This window comes from Oncorhynchus kisutch, linkage group LG19, assembly GCF_002021735.2.
Source record: "Oncorhynchus kisutch isolate 150728-3 linkage group LG19, Okis_V2, whole genome shotgun sequence".
NCBI lineage: Eukaryota > Metazoa > Chordata > Actinopteri > Salmoniformes > Salmonidae > Oncorhynchus > Oncorhynchus kisutch.
In genome coordinates, this window is record NC_034192.2 from 4,372,741 (window position 1) to 4,383,826 (window position 11,086).

The 11,086-nt window shown below is 53.5% G+C and overlaps 1 protein-coding gene across 12 annotated transcripts in view; it reads left to right on the forward strand.

Moving 5' to 3' along the window:
• Window positions 1–9,779, forward strand: part of kmt2e (lysine (K)-specific methyltransferase 2E) — a 41,745-nt gene extending 31,966 nt beyond the window's left edge. For 7 of the 12 annotated variants that reach the window (XM_031798232.1, XM_031798236.1, XM_031798234.1 and 4 more), the window contains 11 exons: window positions 1,314–1,418; window positions 3,037–3,108; window positions 3,631–3,804; window positions 3,965–4,300; window positions 4,460–4,753; window positions 5,362–5,530; window positions 5,651–5,886; window positions 5,976–6,578; window positions 6,684–7,032; window positions 7,114–7,190; window positions 7,589–9,779. In XM_031798232.1, the coding sequence (XP_031654092.1) occupies window positions 1,314–1,418; window positions 3,037–3,108; window positions 3,631–3,804; window positions 3,965–4,300; window positions 4,460–4,753; window positions 5,362–5,530; window positions 5,651–5,886; window positions 5,976–6,578; window positions 6,684–7,032; window positions 7,114–7,190; window positions 7,589–8,632 (3,459 nt within the window). In that variant the 3' untranslated portion in view covers window positions 8,633–9,779. Of the gene's footprint in view, window positions 1–1,313; window positions 1,419–3,036; window positions 3,109–3,630; window positions 3,805–3,964; window positions 4,301–4,459; window positions 4,754–5,361; window positions 5,531–5,650; window positions 5,887–5,975; window positions 6,579–6,683; window positions 7,033–7,113; window positions 7,191–7,570 lie in introns of all 12 variants that reach the window. The other 5 variants (XM_031798239.1, XM_031798241.1, XM_031798243.1 and 2 more) reach the window with 4 other exon arrangements.
• Window positions 9,780–11,086: the final 1,307 nt, after the last annotated feature.

Consider the following 11,086-nt stretch of genomic DNA (forward strand, 5'->3'; position numbering starts at 1 on the left):
TACCCTTCACCCACTGCCATTTCTCCATCACTGTTGAAGATTCCTCATAGGAGCCTATAAGTTGTCTTTCCCCTTAAAGACTTTGTGTTATCATATTTAGCTTGTTTTCCATTTAGTTAGTGTCCAATGTCCATGCGTGTAGCCATTTTTTTATGTTTCTGTTTTATTCTTGTTATCCATTAGTAGACTACTTGTATTCCTCTATCATCCATATTGGTTCCCCCTCTCCCTGGCCAAAGCCCACTCCTGCACCCAGCCATCTCTCTCACCATGCTGTGTCTAGCCCTCTAGTGGCAGATGAGACATGCTATCACGCTGTGTCCTCTCTACTGCAGGAGCTCCTGAATGCACCACTAGGCATCCCTGTACTCATTGTTATACACAGAGAGAAAGCCCTCTGTCTCTGGGGTGGTCCCCAACCTTGTGTTCAGTAGATACCAAGCGGAAGAAAACGCTCAGTGAAACAGAGGTACAATCTGAACCTGTCCAGTAAGAAATGTCTGTTTTCCTATTCCATTGCAAACATTTTGTTGTGTTGTCCAATAACCCCGACCCAGGCCATAGGTCTTATCAGCAAGCCTGTTGCTTCTGTGGTAGGGACTGGTAGTTCCCACAATTGTGATTTTTAAGGACTGATCTGAGGGAAGCACACAGAAGCATGGTTTATACCTGACTCCAATAATCACCTAATTATGATCTTCAGTTTAGAATGCAATTAGTTTAAATCAGGTGTGTTTGCTAGGGATGAGGTGTGACCCCAATCAGGCCCCCGAGGACTGGCGTTGCCCAGGCCTGGTCTAGAATGAGGAATGGTGAAGAGGCTCAGACGTCAGAGATAAGGTGCGAGGCATTTCTATCGGAACACCGCGCACAAACCATGAACTGAACACGCTGAATAGGGAAGCTGTCCACATCTGTCATTGTGCGCAAACAGACCTTCGTGTGACCACAAGAGCCACAACTTGACATATGACAGGGTAGTTGTTGGTTACAGGGTAGTTGTTGGGAGTGGGCTCCCAACAATGTATCACAAGGCACTACAGAAGTGAACCTGGTCTCTCGCTCTTCTTTGATAAGGGGTACGATTGCGTTTCGATGTTATTCTGACTGCCTAGGACCGAATACAAGCTCTGAGCAAGTTTGTGGACAAACAAACCCACCACGTCCCCAGTCAGTGTCCCCAGTCAGTGCCCCCAACGGTCACTCTCTCCCCCTCCCCACCTACCACCTCACTACTGTAGACCCTCTAGTCTGTAGCCAGACTGCCTGTGGTTGGTCAGTGCCATGATAAAGCACCTCTCCCCCTCTAACAGGATCCTACAGAGTTAGAGGGTGTAGAAGACCAGCCTGATAACTCCGTTAGCAGTGAAGTAGAGATGGAGTCAGAGGAGACCATTGCAGAGAGAAAGAGGAAGATGGTAAGTTCTGTGAGCCAGGGCTGTAGCGCGCCCTGCTGTGTGCAGCCCATACCCCCCCCCCCCCCCCCATAGGAAAAAGCTCATCCTTGCTGGTATGAGTCACTGTTTGTGTGGTGGTGGTTCCCCCCCACCTCCCTGCTTCTGCTGCTGTCTCTGCCTCATCCTGTTGCTGTGTAGCCTAGCCCGCGGCCCCCCCCACCCTGCTCTCTGTTGCTCACTCACTTCTTCTGGCAGAGCCCTCAAACACTGAGGCTCTGTGTTTTGGTCATCATTATATATATTTTCCTCATTTATTTAATAGTTCATTTGCTAAACCATCACACATTGCACCATTCTGGGCCCTCCAGAGCCACAGGCCCTCTACCCTCTCCTTCTCCTCTCTAATTAGCTGAGTAAACAAGAGCACCAGCCTCAACACACGTAAGTACTGGAACTCTCCCTGTGTGTCTGAGTATGACCCTCATACAGAATTGGCCAACTGTTTTGAAATGACCAATTACTCTCCTCTCTCCTGCTAAAGAGCTCTGGTGACCTAGAGAGTTGGGCTCACACACACTCTGGCATGCTCTCCCTCTGTCATATACACACACACACACTCTGGAAATTACCCTGCTGTCAGCTCCCTTTCACACTACAAGGCCCAAGGTGTAAAGCGCTGACTCATCGTTCTGGCCAATGGACTGGCTCCCACTCTGCTAAATAGCCCTGAGCGAGAGAGAAGAGGGGGACGGGATGGGACTTCTTTGTTGCCAGGGCCTCATTGAGTCTGGGACATCCAATAGCCTGCCTCCCTCCAAGGGAAGATGCAAGCTGGTCCAGGAGGAGGAACCCCCCCCCCCCCCCTACTGTGGAAGAAAGAGCTTCTGGATGCTCTGTCGTCCTCTGATGTGACAATCACCCACTGGTCTGGTGTATGTATGGTGTTCAACCACACATCCACAACAATGCCCTGTCTGCATGGGCTCTTAACACTGGTGATGTCTGTGTGTGTTAGGCATGGTATGTCTCCCACACTCATGTGAAAGATCCAGCTTGGTTCCAGGGATACAGACACGGCATGGAACACACAGTGAAAATGTTAGTTGCAGTAATGTTCGGTTTTGGGTGTTGCAGATGGTATGTAGTTGCTTGTCATCAACCTTGGTGAAAGTTGGTGATTGGGTTGGTTGCTACTGTCTTGGTTTTCTTTCCTTGTGTCGTGGGTTCAGTATGTGTTTTATGACACTGTGGTGAGGTGGTGAACATGTGGCTGAGTTCCAGTGGTGGTGGGTTGTGTTGAAATCACTGTTCATTCATTCAGCCCAAATAAAGTCTTCCTACTGGATATGCTGGTGTAAGCAGACAAGGTGAAGAAGTCCCTGACTGGAAACACGTCTACAGACATAAGGCAGCCATTCTCCCTATCTGCCCCCCCTCTTCTCTCCCCTCTTTCATAACCCTGTAGTGGCCAGGTCACCTCTCCACACCCCCACCTGTCTGAGGATCCCTGAGGGTCGGCGACACACTGAAGCCCCTAGAGTGGGGAACCGTGGTGGTGTGTGTATGTTCTATGTGTGTTATTGGGGGGGACCGGGCCTCTTGTCTTCTAAACCAGGCTGTCTCTCTGTAAACCATTCAGGCCAGCCCAGCGGAGGAGTCCCATCTGCAAGGCGTGGGGGCCTCCAGCTGTCTGGGACTGAGTAAACCGGAGGTAAACCTGACCCACCAACCCCTACCCACCCCCAAACATACCCACCCCCGCCTGCCTGCCTTCCCCTCCACCTCATAGGGAACCCCACTGACTGACAAACATACTAACTCCCATCTTCCCTCCACTGACTGGCCCTGTGGCAGACCCCAGTGTGTCTCTGCTACTGGGGGTGGTCAATCTAGTCTGGTGGAGGCAGCCGTGGTGTTCTAAACACCCTGAATGGTTTGGTAAGGGTTAATGTTACGTTCCCACCTCCCACTTCCAGTTAGTTTGGTCTCACATCAACAGGGTGTTTACTTGTTCTATCTCCATTGGTTTTTCCTCCACTGGAAGAGGAAGTGGTGGTCCTTTTTCTGTCATTCTGCGCCGCCGCTGTGTTTTTCTCTGCCAGCTAGCCAGCCAGACTGCCTCTTGCCTGTCCTGTGTTGCGATAACGTGTCCCTCCCCCTCTAGGCCCAGTGGGTTCAGGAGACTAGGCCACGTGGACTAACGCTTACTGCTCTGTCCTCCTCTCCTCTACAGACCCGTGAAGAGAGGAAGATGGAGGCCATCCTGCAGGCCTTTGCCCGCATGGAGAAGAGGGAGAAGAGGCGGGAGCAGGCCCTGGAGAAGATCGGCACCAAGTCAGAGGGGGGCATCAAGGAGGAGCCCCCTGCCACCCCGGAGGCCGACATGCAGTCTCCTGGTATCATAACGGTAAGTGATAGTTGACTCAACATGTTCGTTATGCCTGCACTCACCAGGTCGTTAGTATTAAAAGTGGATGTTGTCAATAATCTGAAGGGTTAGCTAATGGTGACTATAAACCCATCCAAAACTATGCTACTGTACTCTATCCTAACCCTGTCTCTCCCAGCCCCTGCTAGAGGTGAAGGAGGAGCCGGGTCTCAACAAGCCCACGCCGGCCAAGCTGCGAGGCAGCAAGCAGAGGAAGAGCTTCTCGCGGAGCCGCACCCACATCGGGCAGCAGAGGCGGCGAGCACGCACCATCAGCACCTGCTCTGACATACCTCCCGGCTCGCCCGGGGAACTCCTGGACCCCCTGGCCAATGATAGCCTAGACGTAGAGGCCTCCAGGGACCCTGAACCAGAGGCCCTCTCCTCCCATGCCCCTGACACCAGCCCCCCTTACAGTGGCTCCCCGGCCCCTGACAGAAACCGCTCCGGGCAGAAGTACCCCAAAACTAAAAAGGTATCCTAGCCACGGCTCAGTGCTCACCCCTAAACATGACTAGTCACTATTCTATTTAGACTAATAGGAATGTTCTATTCCTTCTAGTGAAATGTCACTCAATACTATAATTAAATGCAGTGTGGTTCTGACTAAAGCTCTCTCTCTGTCTCTCTACAGCACTTAGTGAGTGAGTGGTGCGTCGACAAGCAGGAGCGGTCATTGCGGACCCCAGAGCCGATCCCGGAGAGGCCCCTGAGGATCAGCAGCGACCCTGAGATGCTGGCCACCCAGCTCAACGCCCTGCCCGGCATGGGCCCCAGCCCGCACGTCTACAGCACGCCCAAACACTATGTCCGCTTCTCCTCGCCCTTCCTGGCCAACCGCAGCCCCACCACCCCTGGGGTGCCCACCGGACGCCGGCGTTCTCGCGAGCTGCCCGACACGCCGCCCACCTCAGGCTCCTGCAAGAAGGTATGTTGTTCACCACCTCACAGGGGAATGGAGAGAGTTAGCTGTCCGGTATAGAAAAACAGACTGGCGGGGTTAACCGGGCAGAGGGACAGACTGGCGGGGTTAACCGGGCAGAGGGACAGACTGGCGGGGTTAACCGGGCAGAGGGACAGACTGGCGGGGTTAACCGGGCAGAGGGACAGACTGGCGGGGTTAACCGGGCAGAGGGACAGACTGGCGGGGTTAACCGGGCAGAGGGACAGACTGGCGGGGTTAACCGGGCAGAGGGACAGACTGGCGGGGTTAACCTGGGCAGAGGGACAGACTGGCGGGGTTAACCTGGGCAGAGGGACAGACTGGCGGGGTTAACCTGGGCAGAGGGACAGACTGGCGGGGTTAACCGGGCAGAGGGACAGACTGGCGGGGTTAACCGGGCAGAGGGACAGACTGGCGGGGTTAACCGGGCAGAGGGACAGACTGGCGGAGTTAACCGGGCAGAGGGACAGTATTATTGTCAATAACAGAGACTTATGTTTTCAAAGATTTAGCTGCCTTGGAGATTAGTGAACATGATTTGTATTTGTGGTTGACATGTCCAAGTCGTCTCCCTCCCTGTCTTCTCCCCACAGCGCTGGCTGAAGCAGGCTCTAGAGGAGGAGACCACCACCCCTCCACCCAGCAGCGGCCGGCCCACCCTGGTCATGCCTAGCGAGGGCCCTCTCAGCCCTCCTATCAACGGGGACTCTGACAGCCCACTCCCCTACAACGGCAGCTGCACCTTGCCAGGTGAGGACTCTGGTGAGGACTCAGGAATGTGTTTCTCATCACTTAGATGGAACATAAGTCTTGTATGCATGTCTGTTTTTTGCATGTGAGTAACCCTTTCTCTCTCTCTCTCTGTGTGTGTGTGTGTGATAGAGTTGCCCACTCCTCTGAAGAAGCGGCGCCTGGGTCTGTGTCCACTGGACGCCTGCATGTCAGAGAGCTCCACCCCCTATGGCTCTCCCTGCGCAACGCCAACCCGGGCCGACCTATCAGAGATGCCGGGTACACCCTTGCTGCTGGCCACACCACCCCGTGTCACCCGTACGGAAGAGCCGAGCCCCGAGCCTCTACCTAGCACCCCCACACACACACTCAGTGCCCCGCAGGAAGTAAGAGACACACTCACCTACAAACACAACACACACACTCATAGAGGGAAGTGAACGATGTGTTAATATCTCTGTTCCTGTGTCCACAGAGCGAGTCTTCCCTGGACAGCTCACCAGAGGGCAGTCGCAGACCCAGCCCCCAAGAGGCTGAGCGGCCACCTTCGCTGCTCTCCTCCCCCTGTGTAACGGTCAGGGCTCCCAGTCTGGATGTGTTGCCCCCCCAAGAGGCCAAGACCAGCGCCCCCCTGAGCCCCCAGCCCCCCACCCCCGAGTCCCAGGACTGTGTGGGAGAGGAGGGGCCAGAGACAGGGACCGAGGGCAGCAGCGACGCCCCCTCCACAGACCCAGCCTCTTCCTCCCTCCTCCCCCCCTGGATGAAGAGTCCAGAGAGAGTGGGTCTGTCAGGGCCAGGGGGTCTGTCCTTCTCCCCCATCAACTCTAACCTGAGGGACCTTACCCCTTCACACACCCTGGAGCCCATCTTGGCCTTCAGGCCTGAGGCGGTGGCTGTGGCTGGTGTTGTGTCAGTGACAGTACCAGTACCCCTGGCAGCAGGACCCTTCACAGAGGCTGCAGGGTCTCTCTTCTACCCCTGCCTTGAGGAGGGGGGAACGCTGGCCTTCTCTCGTTCACTAAGTGGAGACAGCACCGGAGAGGGAGGGTCAGGACAGAATCCCCCACAGAAGAAAAAGGTGAGTTGCTATATTCTCTATTCAGCCTGCCCATTCAAGCTGTGTTACGGTTCCTGGACTGATAAAGGTACGTCTGTTTTCGTGTGATGTCATGCGTTTTCCCAGGTGTCTTTGCTGGAGTACAGGAAACGTCAGCGAGAGGCGCGGCGCAGCGGCTCCAAAATGGAATGCGGCTCGCCTGTCTCTACAACACCTACCCTGGTGGAGATGTTCCCTCTGCCCATGGAGACCACCCAAGAGCCTCCACCCCTGGCTCCTGCTCCGGCCCAAGCTCCAGTGGCCCCCACCCCGCCTGAGTCAAATACCCCCCAGCCTAGTGAGGACACAGAGCCCCCTGTCGAGGGGGAGAGAGAGGGGGGAGAGGGACAGTGGACCTCGTCCACATCGGTGGAGCAGGCAAGAGAGCGTGGCTACCACAGAGCCCTGTCGCTTAGTGACCACAGCAAGGACAAAGGTACACACACACACACACACCACTTGGACATAACTTCTTTACTGATGATAGTTTAATTGTAATAATGTGTGCTTGTTTCAGATGGAGAGACCGAGGGCAGTGAGGCCCCGGTCAGAGATTGTTCATCTCCTAGCCTGCAGAGGACCCCAACCCACACGGTAAGAAACATTCTGCTTTCTGGCTCAAACAGTAGTGTGAAGTACATGCTGCTGCCAAGCACAGCCATCACACAGTCTATAGTGTAGGTCAGGGGTCGGCAACATGAGCCAAACCGTCAAAGTTTTGATTTTAGTTTTCGGTCTGTAAAATTCAGGAAATCTGTTTCCAAGTATTCCCACAAAGAATAAGACATGATGGTGTCTCAATGTAATCAAGGTATGACATGATTGTTATTTTCAAATACAATCTCTTTTTGTAGTCAGTTTGCAGTGTGCCCACCGACCATTCGTTCCAACAAAGGTCTTCCCGTGGCTGAATGTAGTTGCCTACCCCTGATGTAGGCTGTTATTGTTCATGACTTACCCGTTCCCTCGCTCAGTCTCTCTCTCCTCCCTAGCCGTGTTCTCCTGGCCCCAGCAGCCCGTCCCAGCCTGGCAGTCGCCCAGTGAAGGAGGAGGAGAGTGACAGCCGGCCTCGGACCCCCTCACAGGCCACCCCACAGCAGCCCAGCAAGCCTGCCATACCCAAGACAGCCCCCCTGACCCCCACCAAGCTACACCCTGCCCCCTCACTCCTCCACTCCCCCAAACACCAGGCCCAGGGCTCCCCGTACCGCAGCCAGAGGGCCTTCCTCTTTGCTCCTCCTCAGTCCCAGCCACAGGCTCAACCAGGGCTGCCCCCCTTCTCCCAGTACAGCCCACAGTCCGCTCCACCTCCCCCTCCTCCACCAGCACCTCCAGCCTCAGCGGCCTACTTCCCCAGCCAGTCAGCCCCCGCCGTGGGATCCTTCCCTGGGTTCAAGCCTGCAGTTACGTCCCCATTCCCCCCTGGAGCCCAGCCCCTCCTGCAGACTCTTCCTCCCCACACCCTGCACTACCAGAGCTCTACCACTCCCCCTCCTCCTCCCCCTCCCCCACCACAACACCCTGGGCCCGGCCCGGCCCTGCTACACGTTAACCTGCAGCCTCCTCCTGTCCAGCAGCACCAGCTCCTCCTGACCACAGCCCCCCAGTCCTCCCTCCCTCCTCCTCCGCCCCCTCCCCCACAGGGCCAGACCCACCAGCTGCAGCAGCCCAATGCCAGCACCCTCCTGTCACTCAACCAGGGCCTGCCTCTTCCTCCACCCCCACCCCCCCCTCCTGCCTCCTCCACCGGTGTCCCCATGCAAGTGCAGGCCCCTCACCACTTTCAGAACTTGGGGGGCTTTCCAACCACGCTGATGCACACCGGTGGCACCGCTAACCCCTCGGTGCCCCCCTCCACCTACCCCCCGCCCCACCAGCAGACTGGACTGCCCCCCCCTCCTCCCCCTCCCCAGCAGCAGACTCAGCCGGCCCAGGCCGTGCCCACCGCCACTCAAATTCCCAGCGGAACACGTGGGGCCCCTGCGTCCCCCGCCCCCTTTCACAACGCTGGGTACCTGGGCACGGGGTGGCACTGACCGCCTCCATGCAGGCCTCCCCCTTGGCCCTGCCAGCCCCTGTGAACTCACTCTGAGAGGAGCTTGACGACAGACCGACAGACCGCGGAACACAACAAGCAACAAAAGCTGTAAATATTTTCTATGTACCTGAACACATGGCCAATGGAAAAACAGGAGAACGTGGGATAAAGGGGTGCTTTTTAAAGGACAAACTGAAAACAAGGACCGTGAAACAATCTTATTAAGAGACTTTGTGTTTGAAAATGGATGATTCCCCCGGTGCTCATCCCACTCTCTCTCCGACGTCCCTCCCTCTGTTTTCTTTTGAATATCCCTCCTGTGGCGGAGAGAGTGTCTGACCGTCTGTCTGTTTTGGACTTCTATTGTAAGGTCCCGCACTTTCTGTATCAATGTACATTCCAGCCTCCACCCCCCTTCGTCAGTTAGTCCGCCTTTCACTTCTACTTCTCTTTGTCTATTGTCTGCTCTTCTACACCGTTTATTCCTTTTATCTAGTGGCTCATTATAGCAAACAGAAAGCTTTTTGTATAGAGAAAAAATACAGAGTTATTATTATTTTTATTCCTCTGTGTAACAAATATCTGTGCACCGCTGCAGTGATTCAGAAAATGCTCTTCTGGGAGCCCGCTTCACTGCCCCAGGAGGCTGCACTCGTGTGTGTGTGTGTGTGTGTCTGTGGGAGAAAGGGAAGCGATAGAAAGTAAGGGTGAAACGAGTGCAGTAGTCCTCTGTGGTAGCCAGAGTGAGGTCTCACCCGTAGGTAGGACGTTAGCGGTTTATTTTTGAATATCAATGGTTATTTGTAGAAATTGTAATTTAATGTATAGGTGGTTACTCCAGCTTTCTCCGGAAACAGGTTGTATATATTCGCTTCTTTTCTTTCCTATGCTTGTACAATTGGCTCCCATCCCATTTTGGAATCTGGTTGTAAATACGAGCGCTCTTCTTGGCAGAGATGAATGTTTCTGTGACAATAGCACTTTTTATTTAGTTTTTCCTCTCTGGACTATTCAGTGTAGTCTTTTATTATTTGTGTGTGCGTGTGAGTATGTTTGTGCAGAGGAGAGAGACTCAAACACTGCACTGGTTGGCTATTTTCATGGTTCATTATAATAAATCACTGTAATGACAGTTTTATACCACTGGTGGTGTTGTGTGTCTGTCTGCATGTTCTCTGTCTGTCTGGGAGAAGGAAGGCTGATATGTTGGCATCACTTTCAAACGGTTCCCATCTTATCACAACAGATTGTAGACAGTGTCATCAGGACAGCAACACTAACTGCATCTACTGAGCGCCTGCCTCTCTTCCTGACAGGGATGCATGTTGGTTAGTGGTAGTTCCTCACTGGTAAGCAGATGGTGCGACACACCTCTTTGATCTGGGGTGCTGTGTGCATATCAATGCAGACACTCCGGTCTTGATGAACATCGATGATTAAGCAGGCTCTTCATGGTTACAAGGGCTCTCCTGTCCCCGTTACGCATGACTAACCAGCACAAATGAGCTTCACAACAACACACCACTCCTGGTTTTGGAGTGTCTCTCCCATGTTCACAAGGAGAGAATCCATAGTTCAGGGACATGTGGTCTAGAGATAGTGTTTGACGAGAAGTCTGTAGTTCAATGCCTGGCCCGGTTAGTTTTGCATGGCCCGGTGCCCCGGGTGGGTAGAGTTTGTGTATTTTAGACCATTCCATTGGTCCTGAAGTGAATTCTCCACCCACCCGGTGCACCGGGCCATGCTAAACGAAGTGGTCCAATCAGAATAGGGCTATAGGGGTTGGGCAAGTGGGTGCTTTTGGGTTGTGTATAGTTAATTTTTCCAAGAAGAGAGAAGTGCATTTACAACGTCATTTCTCTGACGTGCAGCTAAAACACACAGTAAATTGTGCATGAGACCAAACTCCCCAGATCTTTCGAAGACTAAATTTCACTAACAGTTTATTTCTTTGGACCTCTTTTAACCGCACTAACAGAAAGAACAACACAAATCTTATCCACAAACACATGCAGGTGAGTAGAGAGATTAACATGGTCATTTGAAGATCAGCTCTAAATGAAGTGTATTCTCCTTTTGTTCTGTGCTACAGTAGGCCAACGTTAACTATCAAGAGCTGACTGATTCCAGGAAATGTTTTATACCTATGGCGTCCTCCAGCAGTGTCCTTGCTGAAGAGCAGTTCCCTTGCTCCATCTGTCTGGATGTGTTCCCTGAGCCGGTCTCTATTCAATGTGGACCGAACTTCTGCAAGGCCTGTATCAGGGCTGGGATGTACTGGGATGGCAATACTGGGATGTACTGGGATGGCAATGATGTGCCAGTGTCCCGTGTGTACATTTTTTTTTTTAAATTATAGAAGACCGGATCTGTTCATCAATACAATCATTTCTGAGATGGCTGCTCAGTTGGGGAAATCAGTTCAAGTGAAAGCCGCCAGCAGCTTAAACCA